This window comes from Melospiza melodia, chromosome 6, assembly GCF_035770615.1.
Source record: "Melospiza melodia melodia isolate bMelMel2 chromosome 6, bMelMel2.pri, whole genome shotgun sequence".
Classification (NCBI taxonomy): Eukaryota; Metazoa; Chordata; class Aves; order Passeriformes; family Passerellidae; genus Melospiza; species Melospiza melodia.
In genome coordinates, this window is record NC_086199.1 from 63017497 (window position 1) to 63042564 (window position 25068).

General features: G+C 38.0%; 1 protein-coding gene across 3 annotated transcripts; it reads left to right on the forward strand.

The window, feature by feature from the left end:
* On the forward strand, positions 1-25068 carry TOLLIP (toll interacting protein). 3 transcript variants are annotated; one of them, XM_063158689.1, is made up of 7 exons: positions 1-117; positions 6818-6967; positions 8938-9120; positions 10186-10338; positions 12238-12328; positions 14183-14219; positions 14708-14741. In XM_063158689.1, the coding sequence occupies exons 1-7, from the start codon at positions 85-87 to the stop codon at positions 14724-14726; spliced, it is 666 nt and encodes a 221-aa protein (XP_063014759.1). In that variant the 5' UTR covers positions 1-84; the 3' UTR covers positions 14727-14741. The 3 variants fall into 3 exon arrangements, with proteins under 3 accessions (XP_063014759.1, XP_063014757.1, XP_063014758.1); XM_063158687.1 differs by lacking the exons at positions 14183-14219; positions 14708-14741 and adding exons at positions 16030-16050; positions 21599-25068 and having other exon boundaries at positions 2-117; XM_063158688.1 differs by lacking the exons at positions 14183-14219; positions 14708-14741 and adding an exon at positions 21599-25068 and having other exon boundaries at positions 2-117.

The window sequence follows — 25068 nt, forward strand, 5'->3', positions numbered from 1 at the left end:
GGGGCTGCGAGCGGCATCGGCGGCCTGGCGGGGCGGGAGGAGGAGGAGGAGGAAGGGTCTCGGCCGCGGCCCCGGCGAGGCGCCATGGCGACCACCGTCACCACCCAGCGGGGCCCGGTGAGTGCTGCGGGCGCGGCGCCGCCGCGGGGCCCGCTCAGGGCTGTCTCCTGCCACCGCTCGCCGCGCCGGGCGGGCGAGGCCCGGCTTGGAGACCCCGATGGGCCCGGCCGGCCTCTGCCAGCGCCGCTGTGCGAGGGAGGCTCCGTGACTCTCACCCTGCCCCAGCTCCGTCCGCGCCGGAGAGGGGAGAGGAAAAGCCCTCTTGTCTTCTCTGGGCTGCTGGGATGCGGGGGAGGGAAGTCTGCCTTGTCTCCCGGTTCCCCGCCTGCGAAGAGGCTTTGGGAAAGGGGAGGGGAAGTCCCTCCGAAGCTGCGCGGAGTCCTTGATGCGGCCGTTCTTTGTCCAAAGGCCTTTCCAAGGAGGGAAATGCTCACACTGAACCGGAGCTGAAGGGCTTTGCCTTGGAAGCGGAGCGCAGCTCGCTGTGCTCGCGGCTCGGCGGGGCACGGTCGGGCCGCTGTCCCTGGAGCTGCCGCCTGAACGCTGGAACGGCGCATCCCGCGGAGGATGTAGGCGGGCGTGTTGGATGGGAGCTGAGCCCTCGTAAAACCAATGCACCAGCCTTCTGGGAGGTGCTGCTGACAGTTTATTGGGAATATGTTACTGTCTGGTTTTGCCCAGGGATAATCATACCTCACACCGGGATGCTCTACATATGAGGTGTTGCAACATCAGCTTTCGACAGATGTGCTATTCCTGTCTGTTCCTCCTGTCTGAAAGGATCTGGTAGTCATTGACAGCATGATAGTGCTTATGGTGAAATGAGGAGTTTTTAAAAAGCAGTAACTTTACAGTGCTGTATTTTATTATGTAGGAACAGCTACGTTAAAAAAGAAAATTAATGCAGCCTTATAGAAAGAACAGTGAGGTGAATTACTGCTAATCTTGAAAAACTGCACTGCTGGCACTTCTCTTATGACAGTAATATGATATGGTTGTCAGTTTCATTCTTTAGAGTGCCTTATTTGTTTTATTTATCATAACTGCCGGGTCTTTCTTGAATGTTACTCTTCTACATGTCTTGTTCTAGAATTTCCCAGGTACTCCTGTATAATCTCTTGGGAATCTTGGGAATCCTAAACTTGACTGAAATCTGACAAAAGGCATATAATAATTTATCTCATGCAGCTTTGGCTTTCTGTGCTTCAAGTTTTGAGGTTTTTTTCATGTGTTGCTGACGTTGTACATGTTTTTCTTCCTTACCCACTTTAGAGATTTGAATGTTTTCAAATGAATGAATAAATTATGCAATATTGACCAGGCATTCACAGCTGGGGGTGTTGATATGGTACATTCCAGCCTTTCTTAATTCTTTTCAGAGAGGAAGATGATAAACTTCTACTAGTTTCTATATACGCAACTGCATTACAAATGAATAGCCACTAAATGGTGCTAAAGGATTGGGAACCACTTTTTTCTTTACTGCTGGAGAGAGCAGTTCAGTCTTTCTGTTTGAACAAGCAAGAAAATATTCAAGGTTATTTCATGTGGGTAAGAAACTAAAGTGGGCTGTTGCCAGTCTTATTCCTGCACTCTCTAGTTCGTGATGCTGCTTGCTTGGTGTGTAATTAGAATTTCTTATTGCTGTTTAGTTTTTTTAGATGAAACAGAATTCATCCTGTCTGTTACTTCAAATACTCTGCTAGAATATAGATATCTCTGACCCTTTTCAGGATGTTGTGGAATTAGCATCTTTTCACTTTTGTAATCTTGTACGAACAAAACAGTTTTTTAAATCTAAACTCTAGCTGAATATGTAAGGACTGCTAAGTGATACCTTTTACAAGTAGGAGTATTAATAAGCAGTTTGACCAGGCTTTAGATTAAGACTGAGCCACCAAAACTTTATATTTGTGATTCCTTATCTAGCCAGTCATATCCAAAATTACTTTTCATGGTTATTCTCCATGATTATCCACCATTCTGGCAAATACATGAGGTCCTTCCAAATTAGATTAAGTACCAACCTGGGACTGCACAGACTTCTGCTCCTAATTTCCCTAATGGTCACTATTCTGATGACTAGTGACTCTGGTGAGTTTTTTTCTTGAGACTCTTCAAAACTTTTACAAGCCCTTGTCAAAAGTCTCTTTCCAGCTTTCTTGTAGGCTCCTTCAGGGACTGGAAGGTGCTCTGTGGTCTCCCTGGTGGCACCTTCACTTCTCCAGGCATAGACACAGATGTCATATGGACACTCATTCTGTCTTTTATTTTTAACTCATGCTTGTATACCAAACTTCCTGCCATACTTTGCAGGTATTTTTTACCCCCTCCTTTTTTCCATGTGAAATCTGCCTCATTTCAGTTTAATGATTGAGATCTCCTTTCTCTTTGTGTTGCATCTCAGAAGACAACCTAGGTCTGTTTTCTGAATGACCTCTTTGCAGATACCAGAAAGCTGCTACAAGGTGCATTCTAACTTTCTTCTATTCTAAACAAGTCCTCAACTTGGCCTCACAAGTGCTCCAGCCCTTTTCATGGGCCTTCTTGGTACATCTTTGCTGGTGTCCCTGAAGTTCATTGTTTTTCATGTTCTGCTGGGCCCCAAACGGTCACAGTGTTCCAGGTGTGGTCCAGCAATTGTTTCCTTTCCTCAGCTCACTGGTTGGGTTCTTGTTGATCCACTGCAGTTTTCTTGTAGAATTCATTGCTGCAAGTGTCCTCTGCTCATCCATGTTTTGCTTGCTCTCCACCTCTGTAGAGGTGCAGGCAGTCCTGACAGTTGTTCTCCAGTCTGTACCAGTGCCACAGATTTTTCTGGTCAAAGTCCAGGTCTTTGCCCTTGTTGAATTACATGCAATTCCTGCCAGTGAATTCTTCCATCTCTCTGGTTGGTCCTGTCCTCAAGTATACCAGTCATTTCTCCCAAAATTTAGTGTCATCCTCAAAACTGATAAGGATGCCTTTTCATGTTTTGTTGCTGAGGAAAAATATTAGACACATAAGTTAGTTTCTGTACAGACCTCTGAACTGCTTCACTTTTAACCAACCTCCCGTGTCATTAACCACTGAACTTCAGCTTCTGAGCTCAGTGCTTCAGTCAGCTTTTCATCCATCCAGTAGTCCACCCAATCGGATTGTAATGATCCTGCTTTGATACCTTCTGCTCTTTTCCTTAGTCAGTTATTCTTGTTTTTGAGAAGGCAGATGACTTGTCAGCTTTTCATTCTTCTATAGCCAGCCTTTACCAAGGCTTTTCCTAATCCATGTTTGGCTTTTTCGCCTTCATATGTCAAGGAATGTCTTCCAGAAGCACTTGCTCCGTGAATTTCTGAGTGACTGAGGTGAAGCTGACCTGCTTGTGCTTCCTTCTTGCCCTTTGGAATGCTGGGTATGAGATTTGTCTTTCTCCTGATCTAGGGGAGTTTCTCTAATCTCCATGGCCTTTCAAACATGTTAAAGAGCAGCCTTGAACAAATATCAGCTCTTTCAGGACGTCTGGATGCTTCCTATCTTGTACCAATTTTTTATTCAGTGTGCAAAGCATAGAATAATAGTTGAAAATTCTGTCATTAGCTTTTTCTTTCTTAAAAACAGTAAAGCCATTTAAAGGAGAATGGTCAGAAATTTTTGAATAGTAGGTGTTTAAAACTCTTTGATATTTTGAAGAAGTTTCATGTTAGACTTCCTTGGTAATTGCTAGTGTGGAAACCTTAATTATGGTTCCCTGAGTGTATTGTGTTTGGGGAAATGTTTCTGTAACACGGGGCTTTTGTGACTGTGTTTGGCTCTGTGTCCCTTTCCCTCCCTTGCACAGGTGCCAACCAGTACTTGCACAATCAGTGAGTTGAAGGTTCTGACAGCTTAGCTCCCATTGCCTTTACCTCCAGCCCTTGTTTCCTCTGGTCAGGCTTTTACACTGACCCAATTTGCAGCTCTCTGGCACCATTTCATGTTGCATAAGAAGTAGGAAGGTGAGACTGAGACAGCCCCATCCTCAGTTACGTCAAATAGCTGTAGAATATCACGCCATGTTCAGTTTGAAAAAGTTGAGATGCAGTTTTTATACCTGCAACATTCTACTGTGAAGATCCACAAAGCTATCTCTTAAGTGATTGTAGCAGATGGGAGGGGCAGTTATTCTATTTCTAGATAATCCATACTTTTAACATGCAATGCTGTCAGTAAAGTTTATTAGAAAGTGATTATAAGGCAGGCTTATTTTTAATTTGTGTTCTGAATTGTAGTCCCATCCCTGTCCTGTTGCTAAATGGAATTAATTTTTTGTTCTGCAGCTAGTGACAGAACACACTTGAATTTCACATTCTTTCTGAAGTGCCATTAGAGGGAAGTCCTTTTGTTTCAAAGTAGTTGTGGAGTAGGATCAGTGGCACAAACTTGTCATATATGTTTTCCCTGCTTTTGAAATAAAAACTGTGGTTGAATTCTAGTTACGTAACTTTGTATTTTTAATTAAAGTTGAGAAGTGGCAATTATGTGCCTGCTTTTAAATGCTTTGAGGAAGATGTAAATTGGCTTGTTTTCTTTACAGATAAATGATTGCATGATACTGATTTGTCTCCATCAATATGGTATCAGCTGATAATTAGTATAAGAACATATTGAGTAATGTATTTCCTTCAGTAAGCATCTATGAACCAAATCTTAGTCAGTACTGAATATATGAGTGTGTGCATATCCTCTTTGCCACTCTTCCCTTTTGGAGGGGTTTACCGCTCTGATCTTTTGCTAACTTAGTTAACAGTAGATGGTTTTAGTTTCTATGTATGTCAGCTCTGCAGTTCTAGGATAAGAGTGTGGCTTTGTGTGAGGTAACTGAATAACCTAGAATCAGCTTAGCTGCTGTAAGAAACTTTGGTCTCCTTCATGGACTTTTTCCCCTTTGGACTTGTTTGTGTATTTTATTCTAGAGCAGATATTGGTTAAATTTTATGAAATAAAATTTCAAAAGTGAAAGCTATTATTAGATTTCTGTTGTGAATGACTTCAGCTTTCCAATATCCAGGTGAAGATGGTGACAAAAGAGGCTATCCTGTTTTCTGGGAATTTGACAGAGGGAGCTTGCATAATATGGAAATGGGATTTCAGGGATGCAGCCATCACTTCTGACTGTGGGAATGTTTATGATGTCTATTCCTAGAGGTGCTGACAGTACCAGATTGGACACTTCCTAAGGACCATGGCTGGAGGGGGACCTGCTGTATTGTAAATCTCATTTCTTTGCTAATTCTGGGGCCATTTCAGATCTTGCCTAAATAGATTATGTTTTATTTTATTGTGATAGGTATTCCAGTGACAAAGCTGTTATAACACCATGTCTCATTGCCAGCCAAACTTAGATAAAGTTTCTTTTGTTATTAACTTCCAGCCCATTTTTTCTTTCTACTACTTAAAACTTCAGCTGCTTAGGTTTTTAATAAGAAAATTTAAAGATGCTTGTAAGCAAACTGGTTCCCTTTTTATTCTACTTCCCAGTAGCCCAGCAGCAGGCATCCAGTGCTTCCTCCTGAACTTTTCAGATAAACTTCCTTTCTGGCATGTGTCACCTACTGTTGCCAGGATCCTGAGGCTCTCAGATAATCTTACAAAATAGTCATACATGTGATTTGGCAAGAGCTGCAATTTCTGTCTCCAAGATGCAATGTTGACATGCAAATGCTGTGTGATCTTGAAAAGCTGTGTCCTCAAGGCCTGTTCGCTTCTTAAATTATGTTCTGTAGGCACGCATCTGCCAGATACATGATTGAGTAATCCTGTTTGGGATTGCAACATGAGAATTGTGTTGTCTTTTGTCTTCATCAGCTAGACAGTTCTGTATTAAATATGTCATCCACTCTGTAGACAGCAGAAATGAATACAGCTTAATTATAAATTTTCTATGACACTTTTTCCCTTTTAAAATTTTATTATAGCTATTTTTTATTTTAAAATGAAAATCTCTCTACATGTATTTGAATTTATAATGTTCACGGAGCATTTAAAACCTAGAAACAACCTGAGTTGTTGAATTGACAAGTGATGGGTAGAAACTTTCCCTTTATACTGTAAAGCTAACAGAAAATCCACAGGGACTGCTGATTCATATTGACTCATGTAACAAAAGTTCCTTACTACTACTTTTTGTCCCTGGCTCATTTTCATGATAGACTAGATTTTTAATTCCCACATTGTTCTTTTGAATGTGGTGGAATTTTGTCACCAAGGTTAGTTGCAGGGTGGCTGTGTTTAACACTGGAAGAGTGTTAGGAGATCTTTATTGTGTTGCAGGATTTGGTCCATAGGAAATCCTGTTTTACAGTCTGTCTTGAAGGTGACTGTGGAAGTGACCTTTCAGATGAAAGCACTGTGCTGTGTCTTGGAACAGGAGCAATTGGACACAACGTGGGTGATGAATAATTGAAAGAACTGGATGCCATCAGATATCGTATATGAATATGTTGTAAAACTTGGTGGTTCTGACTTTTGTATGGACTGCTTAAATGTTTAGTTGCAGAGCAGCTTTGGCTCTCTGTCCTACTTTTTTTTCAGAGGCTTATTTTGGAAATTACTGTTTCTGAAAAGAACATTTGCTACATGAGTTGGCAGTTTTGTCATTTAATTAGTTCTTTGTTCATGCTGTCAAAACAAGACTAAATTCTCCTTAATTTGTTACACTTTGACTTATATTCATCTCTTCATCTCTTTCCTATTATAAAAGTTTAAAGTCTTATTTTTTTTCCTCTCTTTCTTTTTTAAGGTATTTGTTGGTGAGCTTCCTCAAGACTTTCTTCGCATTACCCCAACCCAGCAGCAACAGCAAATCCAGCTGGATGCCCAGGCAGCTCAGCAGCTGCAGTATGGAGGAGCAATGGGTACAGTAGGAAGACTCAGTATTACTGTAGTACAGGTAAAAATTATGTCATCTTTGTGCATTTAAGTAATTTTAAATAATTAATGCAATTTTTAAAATTGGTGGATACAAAAAGATTTTGTGTTGGAATTTGAGTTACTAAGTTACATGTAAATGGGTAGTAATTCTTAAGGGTTTTGTAGCTTCATTTTTCTGTACATCAGCATTTTGTCCAGTTTCATGTTTCATTGCTGCCCGATGCAGCAATTTCCTGTAAACCTTGCTATTATAGCACATAATCAAATGAACTCATGAGGATTTTTGCAGTGAACAGGTTTCTCTGAAAACTTCTATTCAGAGGCTTCCTGTATTTCCTGCACTTAATATTGGAAGACATTAGTAATTTTGAGGATATTATAGGGAATTGCAGTTCCCTTATGTGTTGTTCCACATCCTTCTCCTCAAAACTGTTCTTCAGCTAGTTGGTCCAAAGTCTTATTGTCACATATATTGTTTTTCCTTTGTTGAACTTTGAGATTTCTGTCTGCACACTTCTCTTGGCCTGTCAAGGTCCTTCTGGATGGCAGTACAACAGACAAGAAATACTCTTCTCTATTTGTCTAGGAATTTATGCAGGAATGCTATGGAATCTTGGCTGCAAATTGAGACATGTTCCATTCTGGATATGATACTTGCTGTGATATAGTTAATCTGTAGAAGATGAAAATCTGGTTGAAGTGTACTGTATTTAAATGTGTTGATAAAGTATATCAAACAGCATGCCTTAATTCTGTTACTAATAAACTGATGGAAGATCAGAAAAAGTTTCTGGGGGGGTAATTTGCTGCTTTTTTTTTTCCTTGTAGATATTTAGGCGTGGTGGTGAGTTTGTCTAAGCACAGCTGATTATCACCTTTTTTTGGTAGGAAGGTTTGATAATCTGTCTAATCCCACAAATCGAGAATATAGATGGTGCTTCATTTGGATGCCAGCTTTCTTCTTTTAAGTCCACATTTACAATAAACAGTTTGAGACCTTTCTTGCCAGCTCTAATGTATGAATTGATGAACCAGCATGTTCCCTGAAGGAGAAAAGGGCTTTCCAAGCCTGAAGTGCAGCCTTTGTGATAAATGTTACACGGTGCACAGCCTCAACTGTTGTGAGTTCTGTAAACATCTTCTAGGTGAGAGATGCCCTGGGGCACCATGTTTTGTCACTTGTCTTACTATGAAAGGAACCATGGGCTGCTTAGTATAGGTCAGAGAAGCAGCACATGCAAAAAGCCCGACTTCTGCTTGAGCACAGCTGTGCTGCAGTACTCAGTGTTGTGTTCAGGACTGTCATCAACTTGTTTTGTTCTAGTCTTCTGATGTTACAGCAAAAGAATGTTGGATCTGTTCTGATTCTATACAGCATCTGTTTTTATAGTGATGTTAGACCTTAAGTTGTCCACTGAATTAACTACTATTAAATTCACATGCTGAGATAAGTGTGTAATCACTTTGAAACCTATGATCTGCTATGACTAGTTTACCTCAATTGAACTGCTTTTGCAGGTTGTGCTTTTGGATTGTGTGATATTCTTGAAGGTACTGGATTTCTGTAATTCATCCTTTAAAAGAACTGAAGTGAAAGAGGACAGGCTACCTACAGCATTACACTTGTGATTGTATGGTGGAGATGAGATACCCAGGGAAAAATTGAACTTGTTACAATGTCCTTGTAATCATGTATTTTGTAGTTTGGTATGAAGTGATTTATTTTAGCTACAGTGAAATGTGTATTTTCTGCAATAAACAGGCTAAAAAGATGTTCCCTTTTCAAGGTCTCCCAGACACTTACTGGTGTTACTGGTTTATGTTTTAATCTGAGTGCTGTTTTTCTTTATCTTTTAAACTCTTTTCTCTCTGTCACAGAATTTAATCTAGTCCTTTCTTCAGCATTTGGTTCTTACTGTGAACTAATAGTAATTAACTTCTCAAGTTAATGTCAGTATTATACACTTCGCGCGTTTCTCTTCTTTTCAGGCCAAACTGGCAAAGAATTACGGAATGACGCGCATGGATCCGTATTGCCGAATACGGCTGGGATACGCCGTGTATGAAACTCCAACAGCGCATAATGGAGCCAAGAACCCCCGCTGGAACAAAGTTATTCAGTGCACTGTTCCCCCGGGCGTGGACTCCTTTTATCTAGAGATATTTGATGAGGTCAGAACTGCTATATATTTTTTCTACCTCTCCCCATCTCCGGTTTGGACTGAGGTTTGGTTAAAACCTTGCAAAAAAAGGAATGTGTTGGCACGGACAGTTCCTTAGCCATGTTCTTTGGAAGATAATAAAAATATTTTCAGAATTCCAGAAGCAGCAATTCACAAGTCTTTGCTCTTCCCCAAGAATGTCAGAACTGTTACTTTTCTTTGGTAGTTGATAAAGTGGCAGTAGCAGGCTTGCCTGCAAGGGAGGAGAAGCAAAAGATGTCTGAGTGCTATTTAAGCTACTTTTGGCTATCAAAATGCCCTGCAGCTTTGTGTCCTTCACTGTCCCTATTAAAAATAGCTGTTGTACAATGCTGTTTTACTTGAAAATTCTTCGGTGCTGTTCTGTCCTAGGAAGAGCTTAGTAGTTTTCCCAAGCTTGGAATTGCTGAGAATAAAACTGTCAACTACAGACTGTGTGTAGTCACTAGAATTTATTAGGAGAAACTAAGAGGCTACAGCTAAGGCTTAAGTCATGGTTTGCCTGTTTTTTTGCTGCCTCTCTCACTGTATGTAGTAAAGCATGACCGTGCAGCAGCCATATGATCATTACACAAGTGAGGATTTTGGGTGCTGCTTTGAGGGCTTAGCTGATTGGTTCAAGTGTGTTTCATTGCTGCAACAGGGGGGCAGTTCAGTACTTCTATCTGCTGGAGTTCACAGGCTATCATAATAAACAGAAGATGTTTATGTTCATGTAGTGGCCTCTGATGTGATGTTAGGAGATTCACACAGCCTATGATGATATTAGGATGCTGTATTTCCAGAGTTCTGCTTCAGGTTTTCAGTTTCTTGCTATTAAATGTCTGCAATCAATCTATAATCCCACTTAAAGTGTCCTTCATCTTTGTTGGAAAGGAGATGGCCAAAATATTTATTGACACTTCAGTAGTTTTAAAGGGAATAAAATGAACAAAGTTAATAGTAAAAAAACTGAAGTGTTAGTCAAGGATAATTTTAAGTTTGGGGTTTCTTTCAGGACAATTAATTTGGTAATGTTTTTCAAATTATATTTCAGAGAGCCTTTTCAATGGATGACCGCATTGCTTGGACACACATTACAATTCCTGAGTCTCTGAAACAAGGAAATGTGGAAGATGAATGGTATAGCTTGAGTGGAAGGCAAGGTGATGACAAGGAAGGAATGATTAATCTGGTTATGTCATACACGGTAAGCCGAGTTTGGGGTGGGAAGGGAGAGAAGCTTCTTAAGTAGTGGGAGGGAGATATTTTAGACTGAAGTAGATCTGTTGTACCATACTGGGTGTTTGTGTGTGTTGGCATTTAAAATAATTATACCTAACTCTGGGAATAGCAGTCAAAAATATTTGTAAAGACAAAAAATACTTCGTGGTAAGGTGGCAAATGGGTATTTATCTTGTTTTGCAATTACCAAAATTCAGCTTATTCATGTTGTTGAGGAGTACACTGAGAGCGGGTAGCTGGATGTGCAGCTGCAGTGAGAGCTGCAGGTTGTGCCCTGGCTGAGGGACATGGTGGGAGCCTCAGGAAAGGGACCATGACACGGTGCTGACCCTTTGCACCACAAAGGGCACAGGGACCTGTGGCACTGGCCAGGGGACTGGACACTGGGGCACAGCAGGAGCTGGCGAGTCAGCAGGAAGACCCCAGACTGTCTGGGTGCACAGACTGTGAGGGTGTAAAACCCAGGGCTTCCTTTGTTGGGGGTCCGTCCCTGGAGGCACCAGCTCGAGCTGTTTCTGTGTCACTGCACCGTGATGGAATTGCTTTAAGGATCCAGACGTCTGAGACACTGCTGTGGGAAACCCAGGGCTGAGCTGATAAGGAAACCCTGTCTGACTGTGAGTGTGGGGTGTGCAGGGAGCCAAGAGGGGCTCCCCTGAGGTCACTGGAGGCACCCACTGCAAAGAGACCTTGGTCTCAGCAGGTACAGACTGGAGTGGGTGCCAGAGTGGCTCCCAGATGGTCAGACAGGAAAGTTTGCTTAGAACTGTGCTACTATATGCATAAAAAAGAAATCCTCAGCTAAATGGTCCATTGTCATTTTTAACTTAATAATAATATTTTTTTTTAAAACTTTGTGGAATCTAACAATAAATTTCCCCCCTAAATCTTTAAAAATTCATGTCAGTTTAAAAGCAGAAAAATGGAAACTCTTCTCCGTCTTAGGTGTTTCTTGGGTAGTTTGAATGCTCTTTGAGATGACATTGTTTTTCACTTCCTTTCTTGTTCATTTGGTGCTACTGGCCATGAACTGCAGACCTCCACTGGTTTGTTTGCAGCTTCTGGAGTGTTCTCACCTGTCACCTTTGTTTCAAGTACCTGCTGGATAATGTGTAGCACGTGCAGCCCTGAATGCTTCCTACTGTACTTGTATGTCATCAGAAGTTCCACGCTGCTCAGTGCACAGCTGGGAACCTGCTGCTTGCAATTCACATTCTGCCCCAGATCTGAACAGTTGTTTCATTACTCCAGGGAGAAAAGAGTTAATAATTAACCCTAAAAACTGTCTCCCTGTGAATGTACTGTTCATAATAGTCAATATTCTCAAGGATCAAACTGAACTGAAATATAACTGAAGTTATTGTGGTAGTAAAAGGGAATGGAGTTAATTTGATATTTTGTTTAATGCACTGGTTTACCTCAAAAATAATTTATTTACAATCAAAATTTGCTTCAAGGAGCAGTGTACTGCTTTTAAAAACAAAAAATAAAAATCAGATAATCAGATTTTGTCTAATATTTATGATGAATATGTTGTATATTCATTTCATAAGACTAAGGCATGAAAGCTGATTAAACCTGTATTTTAAAATAATGCATTTTGATAACAACATTTCATCACTTCTGAAAGGCAGGTTTGATGTGATGTGTGTTTATTGATTCATGGGCAAATAAATTGTCATTTGAAAGATGGTAGTTCAGTTAGTTTGCCAGAGATTTGCTTAATATAGATTAGCACTCAGCATAGTCTTATTGTACTGTTGAACATGGATTTTCAATGTGATGACTTATTTGCAAACACTTTTAATTGCTGGCTTTTTTGGCCCTTTCCTGAGTTGTTCTAATCTGTGCCTTTTCTGTCAAGTCTTTGCCAGCTGCCATGATGATGCAGCCCCAGCCAGTGGTCCTGATGCCCACTGTATATCAGCAAGGAGTTGGATATGTGCCTATAGCAGGTATGTTTTCTCTACTTGATGACTATGAACCTTCCAGATGAAGGGTGTTGCAGAAATAAATACCAAATTACTCCTGTTTTTTCAGAATGTAAAAGAAGCTATAAACGATTTTCCCTTAACCACTTTTCCCATTATATATATTTATGAGAGGGAACAAATTAAGTACAGGTCTGCCTTCAGTCTTGTACCCTGTTTAATAGAGCTGCATGAGTTTGATTAAATGGGTTAAATGTCTGTCAAGTTGAGAAGGCTTCTCTTTTTGAGTATTTATTTTATACTTCTATCAGGTCTCTGAATAGCTGTCTAGCAGGCTGCACTGCAAGTTTTGCTTACTTAAATGGTGGCAAGCCATATCTGAAGATGGAGGCACTTCAAAAAGTCCCTCAAATGAATTGTGCCGTCAGAGCTGCAGCTTCTGTAGCCCACAATGGGATTAATTTTTCTGTGGTCCTTGAAGATGCTTTGTTGTAAGGGAACTCTCTATACAGCATGTAGAGTATTCACAGCTCAGTGAATGAGAAATGTTAAGGAGCTCTGAGATAGCTCTTTTTTATGTGTTTACATAACTACAGCAGGTTTTGTCAGTCCTTTTGGTTGATTCAAAGAGAGTTTTGGACTTGTAGAAAAAGATGTGTTAACTTCTGTTTTGTAATTTTTCTGTCAAAGATGAAAAGCTTAAAGTGTGTAAATAAGTTTGAATTTGTCCTGCTCACTTACAGCTCTTAAAACTCCCAGTTTATTCTATGACTATCTATTCAGTAGTATGTGTACTTTTCAGGGAAAGTAAGAGATAAATTCACATGTATTTAACTTTAACTTATGATAGTGGGACATAATTAAAGTGCTAAGGGATGACACAACAGGTACATGTATTGTATTTTTCTTCTTTAAGACTAGGAGGTGATTGAATTTAAAATGACTAGGAGATGATTGAATTTAAAATTCCATTCACTGTAAAAACAAACCTCATCAACAGAAGACTAGGTATGTAAGCTAGGAATCATACCTCCCGTTTCATTTTTACAGAGTTAAGTTAGAACAAAATAGGGAAAAATTGGGCTGCATGCTTTATTCCCTAATGGAAACTTGCAGTTTGGTTCATTTTAGGTCTTTTTTTTATCTCTGCAACTTAACTGTCAGATTTTAAGTCTTGCCAGTGAAGTGCTTTGAACTGGAGTGCACTTTCCAAAGTGTGATTCTGTTGTGGTAAACCAGACCTTCTGTAGTGAACTTCAAACACAGTCATCTTGTTTAAAGATCTGATAGAAAGTGCTAACAAATTTCTTGAATAGATCAAAATGAGAATATTCATATTACAAAATTTCCATGCCAGAGTATAAACAGAAGACATGAAGCAGAGAATAGTTTCCTGTATAATTGAAATTAGACAGAACTGAACAGATAAAACTTACAGAAGACCTTCAGACTTCCTATTCAAGTACTGGATGTTCAAATCATGATGTTCTGTAAATTATTTATCTTGAGAATATTTTCTATTTGGACAAGTGAAGAAATAACTAATAATTTGCAAATGATAGTAAGTCTTACCTTTTAGCAGCTAAGAATTTGGGGTCTCTATGTAGAGCATTGCCCTTCTACCAAGATCCAGCATTTTTGTTCTAGTTCTGCTATAATACTGTTCTGTGTTCAAAATTTTTCCTGCATCTGTGACTTGTATTTTTAAAGCATTGCAAAGTTTCACCCCTGGATTTGAACTCTTCTTTTGTTCTGGAAAAGCTTGAGTGTACTTCCTTGACTTCATAAATGCCAGACTTTTTACAAGCCACCTCTTACCTACATTTGATATTTTTTACTCTCTTTAAATATTACTGTGCTTTGTGTTTGCTGTTCTAGAATTTCTGTGGACATCATCAAAATTTCCCAAAGCGCTGTGAGTTCCAAAACTTTGACTTACTCACTAATCAATGACCCACTCATAATAATTAGATGGATGTTTAGGAAAGTGACTTGGCTGCAGAATACTTTTGCTGTTTCATACATTTAATGGCTTAATAAAAGTAATTTCAAATTATAAAAGGAAACATTAGTGCATCTTAGAAGACTTCTTGGAGTTTTTTGAAATACTTTCTGTATGTTGAACTAGATGCTCCAATTGAATTCCATAAACTCTTTCAGAAAGGTGCATGGAAGATGCTGGCCTTCCTTGCACAACTGAACTGTGTGTGTCTTCTGGGCCCACTCTGTTTGCACATTTCCTTTGTAACACTGTACAGTGTTTGCTGTCTTCCTTTTGAGACTGCTTCAGGAAGGGAAATGGACGTCGATGTGCTCCTGCTTGAAATATTTGTAGTTCAGGTTTTTTACCTGAGCAGCTAAATTAATGCAGTCAGTAAACTTGTTCTGTTTTTCCTTCTGAAGAGTGGAAGAGCATCATTGAATAGTTTATTATATTTGAAATGAAGAGGATTCTACTGTAGAAGACTGTCAGAATCAACGCCATATCTATGATGGAAATGGAGTGGGTGGACTAAAATGCTTATCCAGACAGTTTTAACAGTTCCTTGTTAACTGTCCAAAATAACTGTGCTTTAAAGAGAGATGATTAATCAAATTTAGGTGTGTCACAAAGGCCAAGCTGTTTTTCTGTAACAGAAACTTCTGTTCAAAATTAACTTTCTAATTAACTAGCCTTCTAATTAATGTTGAAGCTACTAATTACTCTCACACTCTGTCATACAAGCTGAGGTAAACAGTAGAAACAAGCAGGTAGTCACTGTGGTAAGCAGATGACCACAAGTAATGCTCATTTCCTCACATCTGGTGGTAGATGGAGCTGTCTTAAGAACAGGAAGTGGCCGTAGTATATTCTTGCACCGTGGTAATTGCAAAATTTTTTAAATTGAAAACTTCTGACGACAGCACAAGCTGTTGCTTAGAAGCTATAGCTGCCATAGGTGATGTATTTATGCATTGGGTATGCAAAAATTTGAACTTGTGAACTATGTTGTTATAGAAGTTGAGTTTATCTACCACCTCTTCCTATTTCTTTTTCTAAAGATTACTTAATTTAAACTGTAGATGATTTTGATACACTGCTGCTTGCAGTATCTTCTTGTAGTGAAGAGTACCAGAGACAGTGAGCTAAAAATGTTAGTTCAATAAGCAAGCTGTATTTTTTATTAGCTAAATATTTGTGGGATAAATAGGAAACTTGCTTTTACTTATTTTATAAACTCCCATGTTAAAAATATGTTAAAAACCTGTGTGGTTTTGAGTCCTGTCAGAGTCAAGAATATCACTTTTTATTGAGGCAAGGTTGTGTGTATATGTACATTGTTTCTTTAGGTGTCCTTATGGACGATCATGGGTTAGCTTGTGATGTTACTGGTATCTGTTCAGAGAACCATAGATGTATGTTGTCCTTTGTAGTCTGTAAAATCCTTGCTGCAAACACCTGGTGGCTTACTTATTTCAGTAGCATTTCCCCTGATTGTTACTTCTGCATAAACAGCACATTTAGGAAATTTGTTCAGGGCCCTGAAGCAAATTAGCTGAGAGACTGTATCCTAGCAGCATTTAGTTTTTTAGTGTTAGGTAGCTTTGGTTTTACCCAACTGCCTCATTTTATCCTACTTTCACCTTTGGAAGGTAAATAATTAATATCCTTTAAAAATAGATTAATATTTCTTTCCCATGTCTTATTCCTTTCCCCTTGTCCCTTCATTTTCACCTGTCTTTAGGGCTTGAGTACTTTGCTCTGGGTAAGTTTCCAAGCTCTTTTCTCACTCCCATCCTCATTGACACAAGAGTCTTTGCATGAGCTCATCTAAACAGCTTTATTTGTTACAGCACACTGTACAACAAGGTATTGCCACTTGCTTGTTACAGTAGAACAATTTAATCCATCTTCTGCAAATTATTAAAGCCTCTAACCTGTTGGAAAGGCATTTGCTCAGCTTTGAGCTGTAATGGCTAAACTGATTGCTGATGACAATGTTGATGGATATAATGTGATGCTGTGATATTCTTCTGAAGCTGCTGTGTGTCAGTGAGCTATATTAGGTGATAGTGTTGGTTTTCTAGTAGAGAAACAATTCTTGCAGTTGTTTGGCTACTGCAGCATTAGTGGAGAAGCAGATAACGTCATGACTTTTGGTAAACTTGAAAGCAAAAACTGAGTTGTGCAATAACACTGAGAAGACAACCTGCTAATTGCCTTAGTCTTAATTTCGTTAATTAATCTCAGTGCATATTTTTCATGCACTTCTGTTTTAAATCCATGTAAAGTTAAGTATCTGACTAGAATTCTAAAGGCAAATCATATTACAGGAAATCAATTTTCCTTCATTTTAGACTTCCTTTACTGTGACACTTTTGATTTTGAATTGTGCAAAGTTGCTGTGACACTACTATCTCTGATAAAAGCATTGGCCTTTAATCAAATACATTCAGAAAATTTTAGAATTACTTCTTGTAAAATATGATATCATTTCTTGATGCCCTGAATTTCAGAAAGATGCTGTATATAAAATTGTTGTGGTTGTCACAACACATTTGCTTTATTCAGAACAGTGAAATTTTAGCATTTTTCTGTTGTTTCATACACTTAATTTTTCTAGTAGTTTCCATAGAAGCAATATTTTAAAAAATGAGATGGTATGCATAGTAGTGAGATTTTTCCTGGAGCAAATATCATTAAGACTTATTTTGTTTTTTTAGAAAAGAGTTCCCAATTTCTTAATTTAAATGAAAGAACGCATGCTGGGAAGGTTCCTGAGTTTACTCTGAGAGACTCTATGGATGGGACAGGATGATAATGAGTTAAGAAATTAAACATAGGGCACTTTACTGAAAAAGAAAATAAAATTACAAGTGTGTAATGCCTTGTATGCAGTTGGAAAAAGTTTACCCTGTTAATTCTGCTTTGATGCTTTCATTGCTGCTTGTAGCAACTGACTTGCTATTGTTTCATGTATTGGAATGCCACTGCTTATGCAAGCATGTTTGCCATTGCCATTTCACTGAATTGGAAAACAATGCTCCATTCTTCTGATTTATAACATGTACCTAATATCTGAGAGTAACAATTCCACTGACAGTGGATTCTTACGTTATTTAGTTCCAGTTTTCACCTGTCAGTGATATGAAGTTTTTTAGCTTAAAGCAGCTTTTTACTGAACATTAATAATTTGGAAGCTTATTATTACTTTCTCTAATGACAGCTTATATGTGTCTGTTTGCTAAATTTCAGTGCATAGTTCTTTAATTTTCTGTTTAAGTCTTACTTTCTATTTTGTAAATCAGAAATTATGGATGCTTTTAGCCTGAGTGCGGAAAAACCCAAAGTACTCTCAAATTGGTGTTGTGTAGTTTGAATGTTGAGTTTCATGAAAAGCAAGCATTTATCATGGAGGTATTTATTAAAAATCTGTGATACTAACTCCATTTATATGCAGTCTAGTTGTAGACAGCATAAGCTAAAATTATAAGTAAGTGCTGAGAAAATAGGTTTTAAAAATCCTTGGTGAGAACCAATATGGACGAGAAATTTCTTGTGTCTTAAATTTATTATTTATATTGGAAATGCTTTTTGAGTACTTCCTGTCCAGATGTCTGACTTGATAATTACCTATTTTTGATGAAAGCAGTAAGGAAAACTCTGTTCTAGTCTTGATTTTATTTTGGCACTGATAAGATACTGAAACAGTACTGGTAAGCTGTAGGATGCTATGTACTTGAGAAAAGAACCTCAGATTTGATTTGGATTAATGCTTTAAAGTGTATTGATAGTTCATACACTGTTCAGGCTGATTGTTGGATAATATTAGGGTGTTGATGACTTAGTAAAAAATCTTGGGAAGTTTATGTTAGAAGTAAAACATAACTTCTATTGCTCAATTCTTTCAGGTGCTTTGCAACTTTATTTTTTGAGGCCACACATCTTATGCCCCTTTTAAATGTCCACATTGTTTGTAGGCAGTGTGAGGAATGAGTTGAAGCTCTAGAAGAGGCTCTACAAAATGCTGCTGGGTAATTGGGTGAAGTGTATTTGCAGTGCTGGTGAGGACTGCACAGTGGTTTGCCTCCAGGGTGTCTAATGGGCTGTGTGTTCAAACTCATAGTGCCAGACAGAATTCCTGGGACCATGGTCCAAAGGCCATGAAAAGCTGTGGAGCCAGGTTTAGGGTGATGCAGAAAAGGGGACAGATACCTATGGTATCTGATACCTATGGTAGAGGTGTGATGCAGATGGTTGGGCAGAAATATGGTTCCAGTGTGCAGGTAACAAATTTATGACACTGACTCAGTATGAACCTTTTTGAATAAATACAGCCTGTGTGTTAGACTTAAAGCTTCTACGTTACTATTTTTTTTTCTTCTAATAAAACTTAAGATGATTAAAAGGGGAATTTTAAAATCAAAATTGGAGAACATAGATAAATAGGGTGGTGTTTACAAATCAGTAATGAATCCCTTCAAATAGAACAGGAGTCCAGTTTGAGGAAAGAAATAGAAAAGAGTATATCAGGTGAAATCCTGGGTGCAGTGCTTGCAGTGAAACTATATTCATTTAGAGTACCTGGTCAGCCAGAGTTGATATTTAGCTCATCCAACCTTGAATGTGAGTCATAATATAGCATTTTTGTGCTGACAGAAGAAACAAGTCAGTGGGATGTTAAAACATTTTTAGACGTTAAAGTGAGTATAGACATTTCTGACTAAATAGTTAGACTGAAGAAAATCTTGAAGAGATGAGGTAAGTATTGAAACTGCTCTTTGCTCTTTTTTTAAATGTTAGGTCGGAGTAAAAGTAGTATAATGTAATTCAATATTTTCTATCACATATGTATTTCAGTCATTATGTTGAGAGATGAGGCTGCAAAGAGGCACTCTTGAAAATTATCTTGGTTATACATGTGCTTTGTTGGTACAATTTTTGAGCAGTTAGTCGGAATTCAGTAGAAGAGAAGCAGCTTCTGATGTACTCCTGTGTAATAAATGAAAGCTAGTTCTCAAAGAGATCTTATTTTGAAGATGTATAGTGATGATGATGATGCAAATAGTTCATAGTTTGTTTAACTTACAGAGAAGTAATTAAGGTCATATGTAGAAGGCAAACAGATGAACTAAAAACTGTGTAAAAGAAGTTAATTGTCCAAAGAAATTGTGTGCCAAATTAAAAAAACCCAAAGCCAACAGTCAGAGAATATTAAGAAGTGTGAAGTAAAGCAGTAAAGTATGTTTCTGACAAAAATTGGTAGATCTCCCATGTATGCAGATGTGAAAGTGTTAAATTATATGTTAAATCTAAACTGGTTATGAGGTTGTGTGAGGATTTTGAAGATCAAATATGTAAAAGAAGCAGAAATAATTTCTTTTAAAGAAGCAGAAAACCTAGAATCATGCATGTAATTAAATAATAATAAAGATAAAAGTATGTATGGTAGTTCATGAAAACCTAGTTGGAATGTGAGACCATAACAGTCTCAGGAAGTTTTGCTTTCTGAAGACTGGAGGATAGCAAAGTGAAGTTTCAATTAAAAACATTTTTGAAGTAGCCATATTCTCTGTTGTATAGAATAATTAAAACCCAGGAAGACTAGAATGAACTGCTTTAAAGCAAACATGTAACTATGTCAACTTTAGGAGGACGTGACATGGTTGTGTAGGAAAAGCCTGTATGTTAAAATTCATAGGTATTTGAGTACATCAGAAAGAACAGTATGGTCTGTGTATATCACCTTCTCAGCTGCATTTGTAAAATGCTATTTCCTAAGCATTCTTTCCATCATCTGATATTCTGATACAATAAAGGTAATCTTGTGGTTTAATATCTACTTTAAAAAGCTGATGAACAAATAAATATAGGTGATTATTCATCTAATGAAAGGAGTTGAATCTGTGCACCTCCTTTGGTGAGGTGAATCAGATTTCTTTAAAAAGTGAGGGGACTAAGACAATTTGTCAAAACAAAAACGCTTAGCAGTTTTCTAAGCCTCTCTGACTGCCACAGGTTGCAGAAGGATCTCATTGTAATAAAAGGGAAATAAAATTATTTATTAAATCTGGGGTTAAAATATGTGCAGAGGATAATATTAACTAATACTTATTTGGTGACAGTTTCTCAATTTGATCATTACTGTACAGGAAGGTCTTTTCATTACTGTACACTATTTTATAAAAATATCGGGTGAATAGTCTTTGAAACAGTGCATAAAATGCTTGAAAGCAAATAGAGAACTGATACTAGATCTTGGTTCTTTGTAGCTGCAGGTACTTCTCCTTGCCCTACCTTAGAAATTCTACAGGAGAACTGCAGAAGCTAACACAAAAAGGAGTGGGACTAAGATAATCAAGGATCTGAAACTACATAGAGAAGAAGTGAAATACACAATTTTCAGAAGTGATAACAAAAAAAATATAGATATGTACTATTATCTGTTTTCAGTTTTATACAAAACAAAAGGTAGTGTTTTCACCAGTGGTTCTGTGCTTAGTGATAGAAGTTCTTATGTGATGTAAAAGGGATTTTGTCTAGTAATTTCTTTTAACAGGAATAGGAATACTCTTTTTCTAAAACTCTGTAAACTTTGTTTTACATGGATGTACAAGAAGTTAGCGAAAAATGACAGGTCAGGTGAATTTTATGCTTTGGAAGAGAGATGAACAAAGCAGTGTGTGCCCCTAGAGGTGTTGCTCTTTTGCTATGTTGTGACTTTGAAGGCTGGATGGAACTTTAGCCCGGAAAAACATCTGCTAAAAATTGCTTATTTGTGTGGTCTGGTTTTCTAGTGGACCAAAGTACTTTGCTTTTCTTTAAATATGCTGGAAATTGCATTCATTGTCTCTTGGAATATCAGCCATGTATATTGCTAATGTAAAACCATTTTTTCATCACAACATAAATACGCTGGGAACTAAAATATGAGGTGGGGAAAACCAACCACACCTTTCTGTGATGAGCTTAGTGTTTGGTTAGTGAATGTTTAATGCACATTGTACCTAATTTTGAACAGTGCCTGTTGTCATACTGTAGTTTATAACTTCTGGAATATAACCTTGGGGTGAAAATCTGTTCCAGAAGAATATTTTCGAATTGCAGCAGTGTAGGTATAATCTCTGCAATCTTCTTCCTCCTCTGGAGTGCATGTTAAAATAAATAAATGCTGAAGTTGGTGAGTTGGGACAAGTCATGAGCTGCTTTTGTCTTCAAAATCACAGGGATTTTTTTGTTGTGGGTTTGTTAATTTTTTTTCCCCCTACTCATGTGTGTTTTGTGGCTTTCTTTCTTCTGTTTTTAACCTGTAGGGATGCCTGCAGTCTGTAATCCAGGCATGGTCCCGGTGGCAATACCACCTCCTGCAGTCAACCCTCAGCACCTGTGTAATGAAGAGGACCTGAAATCTATCCAGGACATGTTTCCCAACATGGACAGGGAAGTAATCCGCTCAGTGCTAGAAGCTCAGAGGGGGAACAAGGATGCAGCTATCAACTCCTTACTTCAGATGGCTGAAGAATCATAGATGCCCACTTCCTCTATAGTCCCTGTCCTCGATGCCACTTATTTTTACTTGCCAAGCCAGGGATTTAGCTAGAGGAAGAATTTCCCAACAGCTTTCTGTTAGTGCATCGTGTGTGACAGATTGTACCCCTTTTCTCCTTGGACAGTTGGATCTTCTCTTTCTTTCTCAGTCTGTACATACTCTGTTTAGCTTATGTCCTACCATAGAGCAGTGAAGCATCTTTACTATCAGCTGTGCCCTGCGTGGCTATATTCTGATGGCATTGGGAATAATGCTGCTTTGTTTCTTTCTCTCCCCCTTTTCATAAACTTGCTCTTACAAAGTAACTCTATGCAGTACAAGATTTACTAGTGTTTGTTAGATTGGGGGAAAAAAACTTTCCATGGAAGGTTTTGCTGTTTAAATACAATTGATTTATTAAAAGTATTTAGGTTTCTGCAAGCAGCCTATTTTTGCCAGAAATTAAAGGAGAGACCCTTTCTTATCCTGTGGCGTTTAGTTATTACTGTGATATATTCACACCTTTTAGATGGAAGATTTTTAATTTAATAAGCTAAATTTCTTAGGCTGTACTGTTGGCATTAGTAATAGGCATCTACTATTCAATCTAGTCATTGGGCACCAAAGCAATATATTATCTGGTGTGCATTTGGGGCTTTGTCCTCCCACATAGTATTGTTATGTATCTGTAAAATCTTAGGAGGTAACTTTTAACTCATACAGTATGTATTGCTGTAGCAGAGAATAGAACTAAGCCCTAATGTACTCCTACAGTTAATTGCACTCTATTACTTCTGCATTCCCATGGCTATTTCAAAAGTTAAGTGCAGAAGTAAAGATACTTATACCTGGAAAGTGATTGAAGCCGTAAAGAATTATTTAAGATGTTGTCTTACATTAAAAAAAGCAGATATCTATGATCTGGTTATAAAGCTTCTTTCTCTATACCTATGTTTCAGCAAAGTTATTGCTTTACATTCGTGGGAAAATGATTGTATTTTTCCTGTAATAAGAAATAAACACGAAAAGTAGCTTCAGGGTCTTAGAATGGCATTATAAATTGCTCAGTGACTTGTTAGACTACAGCTGCTGTAGTCAGTTTATTATTATTTGATGCAGATGGAAATAAAATTCTATGTGAGAGACAATTTAACATATCTGAGTTACAGTCTGATCCTCAGAGGAGGTGTTTGTATTTATTGTTAATGTAATTTTTTCAAGTAAGAGTTGATTTTGGAGCTGCAGAATCATACAGTTATGCACCAGTTACACCTGTCGGATGAATTTCTGTGGTGTCTGTTTTTGTAAAGTAATGCACTTTAAATAGTCTGCACCAATTTATTTTTCCAGTGATGTGCAATGTTGCTGTTTTGTCTCTTTAATGTTTGATTTCAAGTATTTTCTACAATAGCCATAGACCTTTATATTTTCAAGAGTTGAAATGAATGTACACTTGAAATCTAGGCTCTTGAATGATTCATGAGAACATTAAAGCCAGGTTGGAACACAAAATGACGACCCATATTCTCTTCTTCCCCACACTTTATTTTATGTCCTATGCTTAAAATATTTTCTTTATTATCTGATGGAAAGCTGATTTTATCCCCCTGCAACCTACATTCAAGTAGCCTTTAGGTAGCACTGGCAGTAGAACACGAATATTTATTTTTTTTAATCATTAAAAGTAATAGTGAAACTTTTAAAATACAGCACCAAAAATCATCCCAGTTTCTGACCTTTTAAAGCTGTCTTTTCATAATGTACAGTTTTAAGTTTTGTTATGAATCCCTTAACATCTTAAATTTCCCATTGAAAGCATAAGTGTCTTTGAACATCCTCCAGTTGGATTTTGAATAATGAAATTCAAGGCTATAGTTTTGTGTGCTGTAGTTGTAGAATTGCCACCTTTTGTTTTCTGAAGTTAAATGGGTATTCTTCAAGAAACTAGTCTTGCCCCTTCCCTGCAATCATGGTAAATTTTGTGATTGATTAGGTGTAGAGGCATTTGGTCTTTATAAAAGCAGAGTGTTTTGTGACATCATGACCCAAAAGGATGAATGTTGGTAGGGATTTAATGCTTAGATACCTCCAGGAAGAGTCCTGTGCTCTTAACTTTTACATAGATAGCATGAACTGCTAGGGACAGAACAATTCAGGGAAAATGTACATATTTAAATTTTTATATTAAAACGGTGGGATTCATAATACAGCTTTTCATAAAAGCAAGTGGTCATGGTTCAAATTAATGGCTGGTAAATTGTACTGCATCCTATCCATTTCAAGCGCAGAACAAAACCATCTTTTAGTCCTAACTGCCAGGAGGGGTAAGTGCAAAAGTTAAGCTAGCCAGGTTTATTCATAAACTGACTCTGGCCCTCTGAGGGAGACTCCTGTTCTTAGATATATTTTTAGTGTGTATTTTTTTTCCTAGGCAAGTGTTATACAAAACAGAGTACAAATATGAGTTGAAAATAGGATGTGTAGGAGCAGTATGGCCAGTAGATGGGTTTCATTATCTTAGACTATACTTAAATATTGTTCTGTGCATCTTTTTATCTTTATTTAATTAAGCATTAGAGATTAAACTCTTACATCAATTTGTGCTACTTTCTCTTGTTAAAAAGAACAAAGTGATCAGCCTACTGAGCTTTTCAGCTTACATATCCTTCCAGTTAAACTGTTTATTGTTAGGTTTGAATTGGAGAGAGATGAAAAAAGGCAGGAGGTGTTTACTTATTTTAGGGTCTGTGAAATTAAGGTATTGGAACTGAAAGTCTGGTTTTCTATTTAAAACAAACAAATTGTCAGTCATGATTGTAGCTTTTGAGAAAATGCTAATGGGGTAATACTGTGTTTGATGCTGCTCCTCTGCTCAGCAGCTTCCAGCAGCTTGGAGCTAAAGCCAGCTGTGTAAGACAGGCATCTGCTAAAAGTGAGTGCTCTCAGGATAGTTTGAGTCCTGCCAAGAGCCTCAGCTTGCTAAAGGTAGGAACATTTTTTGTCTAGCTAGATCCTTGCAACTTCTCTACTGCTCTTTGCATCTGCTGATGGTACTGAATGGGTTTATTCCCCCCTTACAAGTGTTACTGCCTGTTTGGTTGATATGTAATACCCTACAGAGGATGTTGTGTTGCTGTAATTATTCTGAAGACATTGTTTCTCTGTATTGAGTTCCAGTGTCCGAATATGTTTCTTGCACTCTAAAGTACATTAACTTTTTCATTCTAATTTAATAAATGTACCATCTGAATGAAA